Source organism: Onychomys torridus, chromosome 15 (assembly GCF_903995425.1).
Source record: "Onychomys torridus chromosome 15, mOncTor1.1, whole genome shotgun sequence".
NCBI lineage: Eukaryota > Metazoa > Chordata > Mammalia > Rodentia > Cricetidae > Onychomys > Onychomys torridus.
Window position 1 is genome coordinate 9638934 of NC_050457.1, and position 19017 is coordinate 9657950.

General features: G+C 41.6%; 1 protein-coding gene across 1 annotated transcript in view; it reads right to left on the minus strand.

Annotated features, from left to right (window-relative positions):
* Rasa1 (RAS p21 protein activator 1) overlaps positions 1–8110 on the minus strand; it is an 82493-nt gene extending 74383 nt beyond the window's left edge. The window contains exon 1 of the mRNA XM_036206851.1: positions 6887–8110. Coding sequence (XP_036062744.1) covers positions 6887–7431 — 545 coding nt within the window. The 5' untranslated portion in view covers positions 7432–8110. The remainder of the gene's footprint in view (positions 1–6886) is intronic.
* Between the last annotated feature and the right edge of the window lie 10907 nt (positions 8111–19017).

Sequence of the window (19017 nt, forward strand, 5' to 3'; positions counted from 1 at the left end):
AAAGAATAGACATAGTTCTGTTAGCACAAGGGTCTTGATCATGAGCCCAGTTTAATAAGTTACACCTACAAAAACTACAGGCATTAAGAGGAAACTTTCTAAGTACTTTTCTTTAGAGACCAATGCACTAGAGAAACAGGATGTTAAAAGTAAGATTGAGGATGCTAAGACGACTCAGCCAGTAAAGACACCTGCCACCAAGCCTGCTGATCTAAGTTTGATCCCTGGGGCTTACATGGTGGAAGGAGAGAATCAACTCCCACAAGTTGTCCTCTGATATCCATACATGTGCAGTGGTGTGTGCACCCATACATGTATACATCCACACAAAAATGGGGGGAAATTTTTATTTAAAGAAAATGTGTATATATGCCTCACTCTCAAATGTCATTCAAGAAATTTCTTTGTGCAGTGGACAGCAGTTAATGCAGAAACTCACAACTGTTCACTGTTCAAAGTACAGAGAATATGTGTCTAGGAAGTACTCAGCAATAAACCAGACATCTATATCACAAATCTCTCCAAGCCCAAGGAATATCTCAGAGTAGGGAACAATGGAAAGAGTCAGAGGTCAGGGGAAGACTGAGGCAAAATGGTTCTCCTCTGGACATGAGAGAACTACTGCACTCATGAACTCACAGCAGCTGTGGTTGCCTGTACAAGGCCAAGCCAGTCAACACTCTGGTAGAGGTGCCCCCCCTCTTTACAGGTGTGGCCCCTGGTACGTCAACCATGCCCCGTGGATGGCCTCACACTCATGCATACACAGGCATCGCAAATCAAACTCAATGTTATGTGGGGTTAGGGCAAGAAGTTAAGGGAGGGTGAAGGTGGATGTAGGAGTACTTAAGGGGAGGAGTCAAAGGCATCAAAAATACATTGTATGCATGTATGAAATTCTTGAAGATGAAAAATGCTGTAATAAAAAATTTAATCAAATGTGAAAATAAACACCGAATACAGAAAATGTGCTGTAGTAATAATACCCCATTCACAGGATTTTCAGTAACTACCATAATCATGTGAAGGTTCTTTTCATACAAGAACAGTCATAAATTTAAACATATTTCCATCTTTTAGCACAGAGAGTCTCCTACCACACCACCCTGAAAGTGCCTTGTAAACAGATATAACCAAAAGAGAAATGTTACTGACACACAAAGAAAAAGGGTAAAACAACACAAGCTTTTCTTTCCAACAATGAGAGAAAGGAATAAAAAGACAACTCTTCTTAAAGTAATGTTTGTTTAATCGCCTCCAAAAAAATGATCCAACTCAATTTTTAGTATGTAGAACCACGGTCTAATTCAAGCTACCATAAAAAAAAGAATAGAAAGCAACAAGCAAGAACAACACAGTGTAAGCGGCTTGAACAACTGTAATTACTGTTGCACTGTTCTGGAAGCTAGAAATGAAAAGGCCAAGGTGTTAGTAAGGCTGGCTTCTCTCCTTTGCGACAGATGGTGAACTTCTCAGTATCAAGACACAGACTACCTTCTGTATGTGCACTCCTGGCATCTCTTTGTAAGAAAGAGCAGTCCTGCTAAATTTGTGAGCCATGCCATTTATGAACTCATTTAATATAATTACCACTTTAAAGGCACTATATACAAATACAGTCATACCACAGATTAGGGCTTCAAGATGAACAATAGCAGGGACATAATTCAATCCAGAACGAAGACAGCTAGCCTTAAGGTATTATTAATTTTTAAATAGTCCACATGTGTATATGTGTATTCTCTATCATAGACAAAAGAAAAATAAGCAAAGTACTGCTGTGGAATAATCTTTTTGTACACTTTGAAGATGTCACTCTGATTAGTTTAATAAAAAGCTGAACAGCCAACAGCTAAGCAGAATTTCCAGGCACAGAGGATGCTGGGAAGAAGGGTGAAGACGCCATAAGGTGCAGAGAGAGCAGGATGGGCACTATGGAGATGAGGTCATAAGGTGCAGAGAGAGCAGGATGGGCACTATGGAGATGAGGTCATAAAGCCACAAGGCAGAAAGGAAATTAATAGAAATGGGTTCATTTAAGTTATAAGAACTAGTTAAAAACAAGGCTAAGCTATGGGCCACGCTTTCATAATCAATAACAAGTCTCTGTTGGGGACTTTATTGGGGAGCCAACAGTCCCAAACAAAAAAACCCAATTACAAAGAACAGATTGAGTATCCCTAACCTAAACACCAAAATTATAAATTGATTCAAATTCATTCAACTGGATTGATAAAATACACACATACATTCCAGATTTTGACAAATTGAAATTTGAAATACTTGCCCCAATTATTTTGAATAAGAAATAATTTGTGTTTTCTCCATCATTCAAGTTTTCCCAATATTACACATTAGTGTGGCATCAACTTTCATTGTACAGTTATAAAAATTAAGAACATCTGTGAGCCAGGCATAATGGTACACACCTGTAATCCCAATCAGGTGAAGCAAGAGAAATAAGAGTTCAAGGCCAAGGAACCTGAGCTACACGGCAAGAAAGGAGAAAGAAGTGAATCCCTCGAGTGTGTGTGTGTGTGTGTGTGTGTGTGTGTGTGTGTACACACCAGGATCTAGCAAATGGTTAGTAAATTCGGGGTACTAAGACTTTGCCTCACTACCCCTCAAAAGAACAAAATGAAGCCAACAGTTATGAATATTTTCTGAATCTAAATATATCTGAAAATGTGTAAGAATCTCAGCTCTACCATTATCTAATTATGGACTCAGAGTATACCTGAGAAAAGGGTTCCCTGTCATTAATATGACCATGGTATCATGAAGACAATTGTCAGCCGTCCATACTACAAAGGTAACCATCAAGCTTTCTGACAAGATCACGCTAAGGGACTTGACGTCATTCTCCGTTCCCTTGCAGTGTGCTCACTCTTCAACAACTGCACTCTGAATCTTAGACGGTCACCTACATCTCTAGAGTCTGATCTTTATCTTACTTCTCTGAACCATCGCTCATCTCTTTTCCTAGTGATGCTCATTTTTAACTCATTAAAAAAATACAACCACCTAAATGCCTCAAATCCTGTTGAATGTGTGACGACATACAAAAAATGTGATCATTAAGCTGTTACCTTACAATAACTGTTTTGAACTTACTCCAAACAAAACACATTGCATGTGATTCCAAGGCACTACACCTATCCTCTAAGTACACATGTAAACAACCATAACCTGCACTGATACGCAGTATCATATCAGACAACAGTAGCTAAAAAAAAAAAAAAATCTGCTGTGGGATACACAGCTGAAAGGTGGTTATCATGCTGTGCTTATGGATGCAATTTGTACTTGCCTTTTCTCCTCCTCTAACTCTCCCACTAAAACATGCTCAGCATTGACAGCTATAAAACCAGTATCAAATATTCAGTCAAGATTCAATTCCTTAGATTAAAAATAAATCTATTTTAATTTACAATTTGCTTGTCTTTAATAAATTATACATACATCAAAGGACTGTTGACAATACATTTCTTTATGTAACTGTTTGGTTTATATGCTTATTTTATGTTTGACACCTTTGTAAAAACTGGGCAAAAAGGATCAAGAGTAGAAAAAGTTAAAGAAGCCCTAAGCAGTATTTGAGCTCAGCATGGAATGCACACCTACAATCCCAATACCTGCAACAGGAGGATTCTAGCCCTAGACCAGCCTGCAGTACAAAAGCTTGTCTCAAATAAGTAAATAAACAAAAAAGTAATTTTTTTTTCTTTTAGCCAGTGAAGTGCCCAGTCCTATAATCCCAGCTACTCAGGATGCTCATTCAGGATGATTACTTGAGACCAAAAATTCAAGCTCAGCTTGGGCAACATCTTGAGATCCTGATTTTAAAGAACAAAAACAAAAACAAAAACAAAACAGCAAAAAAGTAATCATAAAATAACTAGCTACTAATAAGGGTATCCCTAACTAATAATAAGGGTATCCCTATACCAAAAGAATTAGTAGGCAGAACTTTCTTTTATGACAAGAAAGTTATATTGTTATTTGAGGGAACTCTTTATTTATTGGAACACAATACGTAAATGTGCTGGCTGCTAGCCTAGCCAAAATAAATTTGATCTCAAGGTTTAGGGAGAAATCTGGCTTCAAAAAAATAAGGTGAAAAGTGACAGAGAAGAACACCTGACAGCCTCTTCTGTACCACACACACAAGCAGGAACACCCACACATACGTGAGCGCACACACACACACACACACACACACACCAAACAGAAAAGATGATGATGGAACCATTAGTACAGTGGTCCTCAACCTTTCTAATGCTTCGACCCTTTAATACTGTTCCTATTGTGTGGTCACCCCAACTATAGACATATTTTTGTTGCTACTTCCTAACTGTAATTTTGCTACTGATATAAATGGAATGTAAACAGCTGCGTTTTCTGATGGTCTTAGGCGACCACTGTGAAAGGGTCGTTTGACCTCCAAGATCTTGAGTGCTGCACTAGACAGAAGGGACTGAGTCTCCTGACATTCACATGCAGCTGAGCTTCCCTACAACTTTAGACCGTGTCATGAAGAAGAAATCCTATTTTAAAAAGAAAGGGGTGAATTTGTGTAATTAGTGGTAAATTTTAAAAATATACTAGAAAATTTGCCTAGGGATATGGTTTGGTGATAAAGAATTTGTCTAACTGTAAAGCCCTGGGTTTGATTTATAGCACTAAAAAAATTATGAAAGCTATATATGACTCAACAGGTTATATTCAGAAATATATATGTATACAAATATGTATATGCATGTAGTAACAATGAAGAAGAGGCTATGAATTTGAAGGATGTCAGGGAGGTGTATGTGGGAGGGCTTGGAGGGGGAAAAGAGAAGGGAGAAATGTAATTAAACTACAATCTCAAAAATAACAAAGATTATATATATATATATATATATATATATATATATAACAGGAATTTCTAGAATATAAACAACTCAGTCAAATTTTATATTTCTAAATATATTTTAAAATAAAATCACTAATAGATTTCTCACAAACAAAATTTTCCCCAAATAATCATGCTTAGTTTTAAAAATTCAGTGTGAAAACAATCTGTATTTTTCCATTCAGTTTTGCTCTCAGGTTTAAATTCCTCTCTAAAAACCCATTAGAACCCAGAAAGTGAGTACGATGGCTTAAGCCCATTACCCCAGCACAGACTGGGCAGGACCACCACAAACCACGGCAAGTTCTAAGCCATCCTACACTAAAATGACACAGCCTGTCTTAAAGAATAACATACAATAAATGACTCTTACTGGAAATAATTACAGAATAATATACTAGAAGCACTTGCTGTTGCTGAAGAGAGCAGTGTTTGGTTCCCATCGCCCACAGGGCAGCTTTCGGCCACCTGTAACTGCGGTTCCAGGGAGCCTGAGGCCCCCTTCTGGCCTGACACCAGATACACATGCAGATACACAAACACTCACATAGAACAACACTAACGAAACCTCCGAGTGACAAAAGACAAGATTCTAAACACGCCTAAATCAATTCTATCACAAAATGGCACAAGACCACATTCTTTCAGTATTAAAAACTACATTTTACTACAATAAAAACATAATTGATTTTGGCAAAAAGGTATACACACAATGCTTCAATGTTTTAAACACTTCCAGGACATTCCCGGGACAGACTGCAATACACAGACATAAATTCGATTAAAATTAGAAAGAGAGATTACACTTTGTGCTGAATAACACTGAAGGAACATAACACCCTTTCACCAGAGCTAGGAAGTATCCAAACAGACCTAAACTGAAATTTGTAAGTGCAACAAACACAAAGCATTCTGGCCAATGCTTTTCCAAATCACAACACCCATTTAAGAGCATTAATGCAGCTTGAATCAAAAATGGATTACTATTAAAAAATGCTCCCCTGACCCTTCCAAAGAAAACTTCTGAATTGTCCAGAAAGTGTCAATATATGAACCAAATCTTTTCTCCTAATATTCACCAATGTTGTTGAAATTCTAAAGGTCAATTATGACTGATTCATAAAGCATGTTTTGTCTGTCATTACTACTTCCCATCTCAACATTCCCCTCAAGATCAACCCACTTACAAATACACACTCATTTCACTTATGAAAAGAACACGGTCCGGAGACAACTTAAAAGGGAAAGGCCATTTGCCCGATTATGTCACAATAAACTACCAAAATTAATTTCCAAACAGAATATGGTATCAATCAATACCAACGTGCGGAGAGCAGTATTAATTTGATTTATTTTAACGTGTTTATAATGCCTCGGTATAGAAGTATTACACAAATACTAATAAATAATTTTAAGGAACAAATTAGTGTTCAGTGTGAAGGCCCTGAATCACACCTGTAATTCACAGAACTTCTCTCCATTCTCCTGCTTCTCTAAAATGATCTAACTTTTTTCTGAATCACAACTCTTCCAGCAGACATTAAGTAGGGATTTGCAACTGCAGCAAAAACAAAACATTCTGACCAATGAATTTCCAACTTGCATTAATGCAATACCCATTTAAACCTGTACTCATGGTTCTCAGCAGGGAGCCTGGGAGCATAGTGCCAAGTTCTGCTGAATCCCGGACACTATCTCAATTAGGAAGGGGCCGAACCATATCCGGTTCTCACTAGATACAGTTTCCCATGCTTCCCATCTCAAAAACTTTACGTCTTCCCAGAAGAGCAATAAATAAATACACGAGGACGCCAGGGTCAGTGCCTGTAGGGAAGATGACTGATCAAATTAAACCCCTATATATGGAACCCCAACTTCAAAACTTTTCAAACCAATTACAGCCGCGGGAGCGTGGTAAGTTTCGCTCCTCCTGCCCATTTCTTTGCGGGAGCCAGCTTCCACAATCCCCCAGCAGCCTTTCTGACTTACTGGTTAGTTGGAGGTGCGGTCAGCGGTATGGCCACCTCTTCCTCCTCGTATTCTGGTCCATCCAGGGAGTCACCTTCATCCACCGTGCCCAGGCCGGAGCCCAAAGGGGGCAGCTGAGGAGGCGGCGGCAGAGGAGGGAATCCGCCACCGGGCCCGAGGGTCTCAGCAGGCAACGACAGAGTCCCCTTGGAGAAAGCACCGTCTCCGGCAGGTCCTCCGGCGGCGGCGGCGGCAGCAGCACCCGCCACGCCAGCAGCACCCGCAGCCGCAGCAGCCGCACCGCCGCTCAGCGCGGCGCCCCCCAGGACACCCGCCACTGGCCCGGTCCCCAGGAACCCGGACCCCAATCCGGCTCCGCCACCCAGGGCCGCAGCCAGGTCGGCGTCGGCCAGCCCCGGGCAGGGGGCGGCTGCCACGGGCGGCAGGGCCGCGGGTAACTTGACCCGGCACGCCGCCGGGTAGGCGCTGGAGCCCGCGGCCGCGCCGCCTCCGGCCCCCGCGGTCGCCGGGCCGCCTTCCTCACCGCCGGCCTCGGCCGCCATCATGTTGAAGCCCGCTCTCCTCGAGCTACCCCGGCCGCCCGGGAGCCCCGGGGGCCAGCAGGCCCGGGCTGCGAGCCGCCCCACCCAGGCGCGTCCCCCTTCAGCTCTCCAGGCAGAGGAAACAACAACAAAAGGAGAGCGCCCGCCGCCCGCCGCCGCCGCCGCCGCCGCCGCCGCGCCCCCTCCTCCGGCCACAGCCCAAGCAAGCTCCGCGGCAGCAGCGGCTGCCTTACGGGAAGCGAGGCGGGCAAAAAAAAAAAAAAGAAAAAAGAAAAAAAAGCAAAGCCCGAGCTGGCCTGCAGACGCGCTGCCCGGAGCCTCACCGCGCACACCCACACTCACGCGCACACATGCACGGGGCGCCAAACTTCCTGGCAGCGCTAAAGAGGAAGGGAAGCCCGCTGCAGCGGCCGAGCAGCGCCGCCGCCGCCGCCGCCGCCGCCGCGTCTCAACGCCCGGGTTCCGGCCGCCCCCACCGCAGCCACCGCCGGGGCTGCCCGAGCCGCGGCCGCCGCAGCCTCATCTCCGGCCTGGCTGGAGACCCGAGCGGTGGGAGGGACGGAGGGAGGGGGCGGCGCGCCGAAGCCGACTCTCCGAGGGGCTGGCTACCGGCAGGCTCCCGGGAGCGAAACCCGAGAGAGAGAGAGAGAGAGAGAGACAGAGTGGGAAGAGAGAGAGAAAGGAGGGCGGGCCCGGGAGGAAGGGAGGGGAGCCGGCAGCGGGAGGCTGCTGCTGCGCAGGCGCCTTCCCGGAGCGCGGCTGGAGGGAGGAGAGGGAAGAGGAGCAGCCCGGCAGGAAGCGGGCGGGCGGGCGGGCGGGCGCGCGCCCGGAGGCGTGGCACACTCTCCCTGGGAGCGCGCGCGGCGGGGGGGACGCGTGGCGGGTTCTCTCCACGCCGAGGGCCTCGGTGCGAGCCTACCTTCCCCCGGCTTTGTTTGTTCACAGGGCGGGGAGAAAGGTCCCTCCTCTCCAGGCCCGAGGGACCGGAGGGGCGAGGAGGAGGAGGAGGCGGTGGGCAGGCGAGGACGGTGCCAGGAAGTCAGTCCATCCCCCCCCCACTTTCTAACTTGGCCACAAAGGTCAAAGCGGTGCTCGTGGTGTGTTCCTTGTCGTGGCATGCTATAAATCGCCGTGTAACTGTCGCACGGTAGAATAATTCAAACCTAGTGCCGGGCACTCAGGAAAGCAACCGATGAGAGGAGCCATGGGAAACCGGGGAAGGTGGAAACAGAGGTAAAGCCAGATTTCTACTACTGTAAACTTCAGTTCCCTTCACCGAGTGTCTCTCACATGTTTGCATGTCAGATAGTAAACAAGTGTGAACAGGAAAAGTGCCACAGAAAACATAAATCAGTGTGCTTTTGTCCTAGTTTGTATGCAAGACTTTGCAAGGCATATCAAAGTCTGAACTTTCCAAAATTACACTCATCACATCGTTGTCACCCTTAAGGTAGCCAAGGAAAAGGTTTTGTCCGCCTTATGTGTGTGTGTGTGTGTGTGTGTGTGTGTGTATAAGCTCACACACACGCGCGCACACACACACAGTTCGTATTGTCTTTTGGTGTTCCCTGAGAATAAGTTCCCTGGTGAGTTCCAAAATATAATTATGGCTTAGTATCTTATATACTTTGTGCACATGTTCCCATACGCGTTGTCATCTCTAGGTAATTTACAATACTTAATGTAACCTAAATGTCCTTTTTGTAGTTATTGTTGGGAAATAAGAGCAAAAAAGTCTGTGCACATTCAGTACAGGTGCAATTTTTTCTAAATGTTTTTATATGAGGAGTGTGCCACCCATGAATATATAGTTTGTTGATACAGAGAGCAGATAGTATATAGGAATTCATATAGAGAAGTCATTCTGATTATTTAAAATTATCAGTATTAGGAATTTGTCCTTCAGGATTCATGTATTGTACCAGCTTTTCAGTTCTCCCAGGAGAGAGTGTCATGTTGAATGCTGCTGAATACTGATCATATTGTCTCTGTTAAGTTTGACCAAACCATCGTGCAGAGGATGGCCAGAGGCTGAGCTAGAATACCAGGGAAGGGGGGTGGGGTGCCATTAAAGGAAATGACCAAGTACAGGCAGGATATTTCCACCATCAGTCTGCATATTCTGGTATACTCTGTCTATAACAACAATCCAACCTAATTAAACAGTGGTGTTTGCCACATATGCAATGGGAAAGTGAGTTAGTGAAGGGACCTATGACTCAGGGTAGAGCTCTGACCAATAAAAACTTGTAAGAAATGTTCACCTCAGACTTTCTGTATCAGAAACCGCACTGTTTGTGTTGAAATGAATCCTGACAGGGATTGTTGACACACTTAAATGAGAACTTCTGTGCTATACTAGAATATGCTCATCAAGGAGTGAAGTGTCATCCATTAGGTGGATGGGTAAGGTGTGGCTGTTGGTTTGCTAAGGTCTGCACTATCTTAAAACGGTTAGCAAATAAGAACAAAATGAAGCAGGTCCGTGATCATTAAAATAATAATGAGATGCTGCTTCTTACAGTGGCCCCCTTAGAGCAGATTTTCTGTTAAATAAAATCCCACCTGTGCCTACTGCTGAGTGCACGAAGCACAAATACACAACTACAAAACCAACTATGTTCACAGCCAGAGGTTAAAAACCTGTGGTACTTAAATCCTACTCCTCCAACTCTAGCCTTCATTACAACCATCAGAGTTAGATTCAGGTCTTTGAACTCACTGCTAGGTTATCTATCACACCTCTACTTATCAGTCTTCCTTTGTGGTATGTGTTCAAATGCCATCTTCCTGAAAATCCAGGTCAGGCTCACTACCCTAAGCAGAAACTTACCTCTTCCTGTTTCTGAAAATTCATTAGCACTCAAGTATCAATATTTAATGCAGACTGATAGCTCTTACTTCTTTATTTCCCCAGTTCCTTTTTTTTTTTTGTTTTTTTGTTTTTCGAGATAGGGTTTCTCTGTAGCTTTGGAGCCTGTCCTGGACTAGATCTGTAGACCAGGCTGGCCTCGAATTCTCAAAGATCTACCTGCTTCTGCCTCCTTAGTGCTGGGATTACAGGCATCTGCCGCCGCCACCGCGCCGCCGCCACCCAGCTCCCCAGTTACTTTTAAGTATATGTAATTAGAAGACTTTGCTGCAGAAACAGTTCATTGTCTATCATTTCCCCTAGCTCAGTTCTGGACATGCTCACTGCTTTTAACAGAGCTCCATTCTTAAAAGCATAAATAAACACCGCATTACATCACTGCACATCTTTGGAAATAAATTTTGTACTAGCAGGAAGGAACTAGTAAGTCTCTTTTTAAATTGTGTGTGTGTGTGTGTGTGTGTGTGTGTGTGTGTGTGTAAAATATATAATATACATTCCTATTTGCAATGCCAGGCAAGTTTGTGCTTTGTTCTTTCACTATTGCTTACTCACTTTCAAAATATTAAAATTTATGTGTATGAGTGTTTTGCCTGCATGCATGCCTGTGTACCAAGTGTATGTGTTGTCTATAGGGTCCAGAAGAGGGCGTTGTGCATTTCCCATGGAGGCCACAAAAGGGCTTCAGACACTGGAGTTGCAGGTGGTTGTTAGCTGCTATGTGGGTGCTGGGAATTGAACACAGGACTTCTGGGAGAGCAGCCAATGCCTTCAACTGCTGTGCCATCTCTCGAGTCCCTCCACTTTTTAAATCTCTATTTATTGTCTTCTATGTTTTACAACCTTTTAGTTTGTCCAAAAGTATTAATGTTCCTACTTCATTTAGTTTTGTCTTTGGCCTCTTTTCCTTTTCTACTTGGCTCACTTTTTTCCTGCTGATTTCTGTTTCATGTTGTGCTTCTGCCTTTTTTTTTTTTTTTTATATATAAGCCCCTAAATTTCCTGACAAATGTCTTGAACCTTCCTGAGTCAAAAATTGAAGAACACTTTTTATTTAAACACTGGATTATTTGTTTGGAGATGGAAATGACAAGTATTTTTTTCAGGAACTAGTGTTAGGTATGGACTTCTGTAACATCAGTTAACAAAGGGAAGTAAACAGTCTTAATTAAATTCTCATAGAGTACTAAAGAGAGAGGTGCTGGAAGGCAGAACAGCTTTTGCATTCAGGGAAATAATCCATTATATCTGTGATTTTAAAAAAATGGGTCATTTAGTATTAGCAAATGTATTTAATGATAAATAATGAAAACCTAGGAAAAGGTATTCATGAGGAGATATTGAAAGCTTACAATATAAGTATGTTTATTCTCATTTCATTGCCAACTCAGATATTAATGTAATTCACTCCAAACTATTTTTGCATCTGCTATATATGAAGTAGATAAAAAGGTAATCCTGACTCAGTCATTGAGCATAGCTGAGAACCTGACTGGCTTGAGCAAATATGTGAAAAGTTGGTAATGGAACGACTAAGTGAGAAGCAATAAAGTGCTTACAACTGTGTTTAAGAATTCCAAAGTATGTTTGTGTCTAAGCACATCCTCAGCTATGCCAATTGGTTCATGTATTTATCTAATGTCAAAAGATTTCATTGGCTCAACAAATTTGAAGAAGAAGCCCTAACCTCTAACCCTAATATCCCCCACTGCATTTGTTGACCTCCAGTATGATTCCTCAGAGCACATTTTCTAATTACAAACATCTTTTGAAAAAATAACATTGAAGGGATACAGGCTATGAAAATGTCTTAGTACTTTTCTGTCGCTGTGAGAAAACACTGACCAAGGCAGTTTATAAAAGAAAGCATTTAATTGGGCTTTGTTTTGGAGAACTAGAGCCCATGATGGTGGAACAAACTATGATGGCAAAAACAGCTGAGAGCTCCCATCTTAACCTGCAAGGCGGAGACAGGAAGAGAGCACACTGAGAATGGCAGGAATCTTTTAAAACCTCACAGCCTGGCTCTCCTGACACACCTCCTCAAACAAGGCCATCCCTCCTTCCCAAACAGTCCTACTAGCTAGAAAATAAGCATTCAAGTATTTGAGCCTATTCTTATTCAAACCACCACATTCCAATCCCTGGCTCCATAGGATTGTAGCCACATCACGTCGTAATGCAAATACTTTTATTCCAACATCAAAAGTCCTCTTAGCCTTTCAGTCTCATTTAAAAGTCCAAAGTCTCTTCTGAGACATCTTAATTGTAATTCCCTGTAAAGTCAAAAGCAAATTACATATTTCCAACATGCAATGACACAGAATTTGCATTACTGTTTCAAAAGGTGAGGAATCAGGGTATAGTGAGACTTTCTGCCCCCTGAGCATACTTCATGAAAGTAATGAGACTTTCTCTGTAAGTTTGTCATTACTTCCCTGTCCCTGCTTTGAACCTTTAGCTATCTTGGAATAAAAGTTTCAGAAAAGCCCAGTAATGAACTCTTGAGCACTATGATCTAGAGTCTCCTAGTCCTGTTGAATCTCAAATTTAACTTCTGTTCCTCAGCACTGTTCACTGTTCTACCAAAGAAATTAGTCTACTACTTTTCAGTTTTGCCTCCAACAAATCCTTAGGATAAGGGCCAAAGGCAGTCATATTCTTTACCAAATTATCACAGCATTGGTCTCCATCCCCGTGCCCATATTGTTCCCCTTTAAAACCTCTTGGTCTGGACCTCCACAGAACACATTGCCGTCAGCTCCAGCTATCTTCCAAGATACTACTAGGATGGCCTAGTTCAAATGTTTTCCTTGTTCAGAGTCCCAAACTCTTCCACATTACTCCAAAGGGCCATACCACACAGTCAGATCTATCACAACAATAGCCCACTCCCTATTACTAACTTTTGTCTTAGTTATGTCTCTATTGCTATGAGAAAACACCATGACCAAGACAGCTCATCAAAGAAAGTATTTAATTGGACTTACAGTTTTAGAGGGTTAGAGTCCATGTCTGAGCAAAGGTATGGCAGCAGGAACAGCTGGGAGCTGCAAGTACAACGCAGAGAGAAGACTCACTGGGAATGGAACCACTGTTTAGAAAACTGCAAGCTTTCCCCTAATGACACACCTCCTCTAACAAGGCCACTCCACTTAATCCTTCCCAAACAGCACCACCAACTGGGGACCAAGTATTCAAACGTGAGCCTATGAGGGTCAGTCTCATTCAAAGATTATTATTTGTAACTAAGTGATTAAAAAAGATTTATAAAACATAAATAGTATGGAAAAATTAAAAGAATAGTTTGAAATCTGATGCAATGAAGCAACCTTCAAAGAAATTAAGAGCCTCTAGGACATTCAACTTATTTACAGTAAAATCTAAACTTTAAATATAAAAAAATGCTGTTTTGAAAGAGAAAAGGATAAAAATTATGCCTATTAATATTTATGTTCTATTTTTCTGTATTTTTCATTATCAGAAAGTTTTCACTGTCGTTATTTCTAGATTGTTTCGTTTTTGCCAATTATTTCCCTCTGACTAATAACTATGTAGTTTCCTTTCTGTGTCTTGGCTTCTTTTCATGTTATTATGGTAGAAGCAAAAGTACAGGGAATGAATGATTTCAGTAAAGAACGGGGGAGTGTCAGAGCAGATAGGACTCCATTTCTCATCCACTGACCTTCTTTGTGTATGTAAGCAACATTTTAAACATGATCTGAAACACCTTCAAAAATATACCTCTGCTTTACCTTTCCATCTCTGTCATCCAGCTAAGGTATCTAGTTCAGGCTATATTGTTTGTTCTACCTGGGTGTCTCTGTGCAACTACTTGACTTCCAAATCTACTAAATTCATAGTGAGTATTGTTTTGATAATCTAACACAACTATATAATAAAATCAAATAATTAGTGTCCAGTGTGGGACATGTATTTCCACATACGACCTGAGAAAGATTTTTTTAAAAAGGTTCCAAAAGTACCAACACGGAGCCAGACATGGCTTCCTAGTCATTTCAGTCTTGAGAGTGCCATGCTCTAAGCTGAGCCATGGCAGTTTAAGATTTGTCTCATGTGGTCAGAGAAGCTGCAGGCACCTAGTAGCCAGGTCCAGACACAGGAAAACCTCTAAAGGTACAGTATGTGCTTAGATGCTGAAAGAAGTCATAGATAAAATAGTTTAAAAATATGAACTCATCAAAGAGAGAGTAAAATAATATATAAAAAAATAAGACACATGAAGATGGGACATAAACAGGGTGTCAGGATCCTATATGGTGCTTTGTTGAGTTTGAATTTTTAAATGCTAATATACAAAAAAATAGCTGCTGAGAGACATTGGATTATGGAAACTACTAAACTAAACCAACCTATATATTTTAAAAATGTCTTAACTTCAACATGGAAGGCAGAAAATGCATTGCATTGGGGGAGAGGATATGCCTTTGTTTCCACAGGAAACAAAAAATTACAGTTCTCTTCAAAATTAATAAAGATCAGATTTGATCAAGGGAGGCCTCCTGAGCATCTTGGCTGTAGACATGAGAGAAAAAGCCAAGAAAGATTACAGGACAGGTGATATATATGCTGATCCCTCTACATGGGAACAGCTCTGAGCCTATATAAGACATGATAAATCTTTCTTCTTCTTCTTCTTCTTCTTCTTCTTCTTCTTCTTCTTCTTCTTCTTCTTCTTCTTCTCCTTTTTGTTTTGTTTTGTTTTTGTTTTTGTTTTTGTTTTTGAGACAGAGTTTCTCTGTGTAGTTTTGGTGCCTGTCCTAGATCTCACTTTATAGACCAGGCTGGCCTAGAACTAACAGAGATCTGCCTGGCTCTGCCTCCAAGTGCTGGGATAAAAGGTGTGTGCCACCACCACCCAGCTGACATGATTGTAAGGATTCTGTCCTTCATTACCTCATCAGCCTGCGATGGTGTCCCAGCCTAAAAAGCAGGCGGGCCCCCTGTATGTCCCCTTTTCTGCTCTCTCTCCTTCCTTCTCCTTCCATGGAATAGAAGACACAGATTTCAGCTCACACAACTAAAGCAACCTGATTTTAATAGCCACCAAAATTATACATTAAAAGAAAGACAGCATCTTTATAACAAAAGGTGTTTGAAAAACTGGATTCCGAATATAGAGGAATGAAACTATACATTATATCTCACCTTGTAAAAGTCAAGTAAAAATGGATCAAAGACTTCAATGTGAAACCTGAAACTCTGGAACTGCTAGAAGAGAAGGCAGGGTGCATGTTATAATGTAAAGGCATAAGAGAGACTTTCAAATAAGACTGGTAACTGGGAAAATAAAATGAACAGTGGACAAATAGAACCTCATAAAACTAAAAAGCATCTGAAAAAGAAAAAAAAAAAAAGTCAAGTTAAATGAAGATGTGCCCTACAGAATGAGAGAAAAACATCTGACAGAGGATAAGTATCTAAAATACATAACAATGGAGTGGGAGAGCAAAACTTCAAGAAAATAAGCCTAGTAAAAAATGGGCTATAGATTTGTACGGAGTTTTCTTAACAGAAGAAATGTGAATTCCCAATCAACACTTAATAAAATGCTTGGTATCATTAGGCATTAGGGGAATACAAATTAAAATTACTTTGAAATCTTTCTTATCCTAGTCATAATGGCTACCAGCAAGGAATCAAACAACAGACAATGCTTTAGAGGATGTAGGGGAAAAAAAGAAAAGCACTTATTCACTGTTGATGGAAACTCAAGAGGCTGTAGCCACTATGAAAAACAGGATTAGGACTCCTCAAAAACCTAGAAATAGAATCCCCATATAACAAGCTGTTCTATTCCTGAACCTATACCCAAAGGACTCCATATCTTACTGTAGAAATTTGCTTGTCCATGTTCATCACCTCTCTATTCACAGAATGTAGGGAATGGAATCAGTCTACATGTCAACCCACTGATTTTATCGAAGGACAATGAAAAAAGTACATATACACAATAAAATTTTATTCTTTGAAGAACGAATGATTTTCAGGTGAGTGGATAAAACCAGGGAAACATTTTGTGGAGTTATACCCAGTTATACCCAGGTAACAAAAAAACTGCTTCACATTTTTCTCAAGTAGAGCCTAGCTTTACACCTCTAATTTTTGTGTTCAAATATGGAGTGCCTGTAGAAGCCTAGAAACTAGAGAGAGGCTATAGGGAGAAAAATGACTTAAAGAACTGGAAATAGTAGAACATATGTAATATGAAGACAAATAGAGCTTCAAACAGGTAGCAGGTAGGAGGATGGGGGGATGAGAGTGTGGAGCAGAAGAAATACCCACTGATGACCCACCAGCCTCGTTCACTTAGATGGCCCAGGTTAAACAAAATGGGACAGAGGACAAAAACTTCAAGTTTGGAATATTGGACAGATAAGAATAGGGTAGAGATTATTAGGGGGAGGAATTGGAATACATTCTGTACATGTAGGAAATTGTCAAATGAGAAAAAAACTTTTTAAAAAAGTATCCTTATCCTCAGCTCAAAAAAAAAAAAAAAAGTATCCGTACTCTGTGTATTTTCCATCTTTACATGTCTTTTTTCTTTGATATTACTTTACCCCCCTCTTAAGGACTTTGTTTTATTATTTAAAAAAATATTTTTTAATCTATGACTGTATATGCTCTTTCTTTTCTCTCTCCCAAGCCTGTGTATATTTTTAAACACACTGTAAAACACATAGAGAGGTTTTCTTGGTTTTGTTTTTGTTTTGTCTGAATCTGTCTTTACTGCATATCTCTTTGTTTTTCTGACCACCTGAGACTTTTAAAGCTGCACCTTAGTGGCTGGCTATGCCTTGCTCCTTGGTCTGGCTTCACGGCGATGGCATCAGCAGGAGGAGTTCTGGGGTCCATGCTGTCACCAATCAGTGTGCTTCCCGATGCTCATAAACCACATTTAAGTGTTCGATAGCAAGACCTCCCAAAAGCTGTCTGCATCGCTAGCACAGGTAGATGCAGCGGCAAAGCCGCGGCAGGTTCTTCCTCAGAATTGCCGCGCAGCCGGCAGCCGCTGTGTCTTAAAAGAGCTACGTCTCTGTTTGTCACCCGCAAGCAGGGCCTACTGAGGAGGAGGATCGTTACCAAGAAGCTGTTTGTGTTTGATTTCATTGTGTGTGTGCGCGCGCGCGTGTGTGCGTGTGTGTGTGTGTGTGCGCGCGCGTGTGTGTGTGTGTGCGCGCGTGTGTGCGTGTGTGTGTGTGTGTGCGCGCGTGTGTGTGTGTGTGTGTGCGCGTGTGTGTGTGTGTGTGTGTGCGCGTGTGTGTGTGCGCGTGCGTGCGTGTGTGTGCGTGTGTGTGTGCGTGTGTGTGTGTGCGTGTGCGTGTGTGCGTGTGTGTGCGCGCGCGTGCGCGCATGTGTGCGTGTGTGTGTGTGTGCGTGTGTGTGTGTGCGTGTGTGTGTGCGTGTGTGCGTGTGTGTGTGTGGTTTGGAACCCTTTTTAAGCTTTTTTTTTTTGGGGGGGGGCATATAAGTGGGCCTGGATTTGGGGCGCCATTTGTAGGCAGAGTTTTCCCAGTCACGACCGCCTTCTCCCAAATAATCACTCAGAGGCTTAATATAAATTATAAATGCTTGGCCAATAGCTCAGGTTTATTACTAACTAGTTCTTACAATGTTACCCATTTATATTAATCTACGTGCTGTCCCGATGCTCATGACGGTTTCCTCTATCCCATTTCGTGTGTCTGACTCATTCTCCTGGCGGGCAACGCTTCTGACTCCGCCCTTCCTCATCCCATCGTTCTTAGTTTGGCTTTCCCGCCTAACCTTATCCTGTCCGGCTATTGGCCAGCCGGGCTGTTTATTAAACCCGTCATGATGACATATATTCACACAGTGTACAGAAGGGTTATTCCACAGCAAGTCGTAGTCTCTCTCCTAGCAGTTTCCTGGTCTTCCGTCTCTTACAATCTTTCAGCATCACCATCCAGTATGACTTGCAATTCAACCATACGCTTTACGGTACAGCTTTTCTAAATGAAATAATCTGTGTCTCTTCAACTAAAATTTGTGTATATATGTTATGTATACCTATATTCAAAATAGATTTGAGGTGGCATTGTGGACTAACACTAAATTTACTTTTTTGAAAGATAAAAATGTAAATGGAGATATACAGTTAAGCTTCAGTACTTACAGGTTATGCATCTATATATTTAAGCAGCTGTAAGTTGGAAATATTCTTTAACACTCAATGAAGAGAGAGAGGGAGAAAGAGAAGTTCTCACTTATATGGAGTGTACTTTCTAGAAAGTTGAAGGAAAAAACATTATGCCACTTTTTTCAGCGTCCCATTTCAGTTTTTTTAAGACATTAGAATAGACCATACATAATTTTGCATTTGTTTTTTTTTGATAGCATTCAATTAACTTCATTTTTTTAACAGATGGCATTTTTTTCCTGTTTGTTTTTATAATGTGTCTGTCACAAAAATGCCTACACTGAGCATTTCTTGCTTATTTTATATTCATGGAAATTCAGGTTTGGTTGTAGGGAGGAAAAATTAAAGATTATGCCATGATTTATTAGCATTTAAGGGAAAGGAAGTTGAGAAAGTCTGTTCCTGCCTGTACTTAGTAAAATACCAAGGTACATGTCCATTTCTTTTGAATACATAAACTTCTCAAGTGATAACACATGTGGCCATACCTAACGCATGCCTTTCTTGAAACAGGACAGAAACTTAAATACCA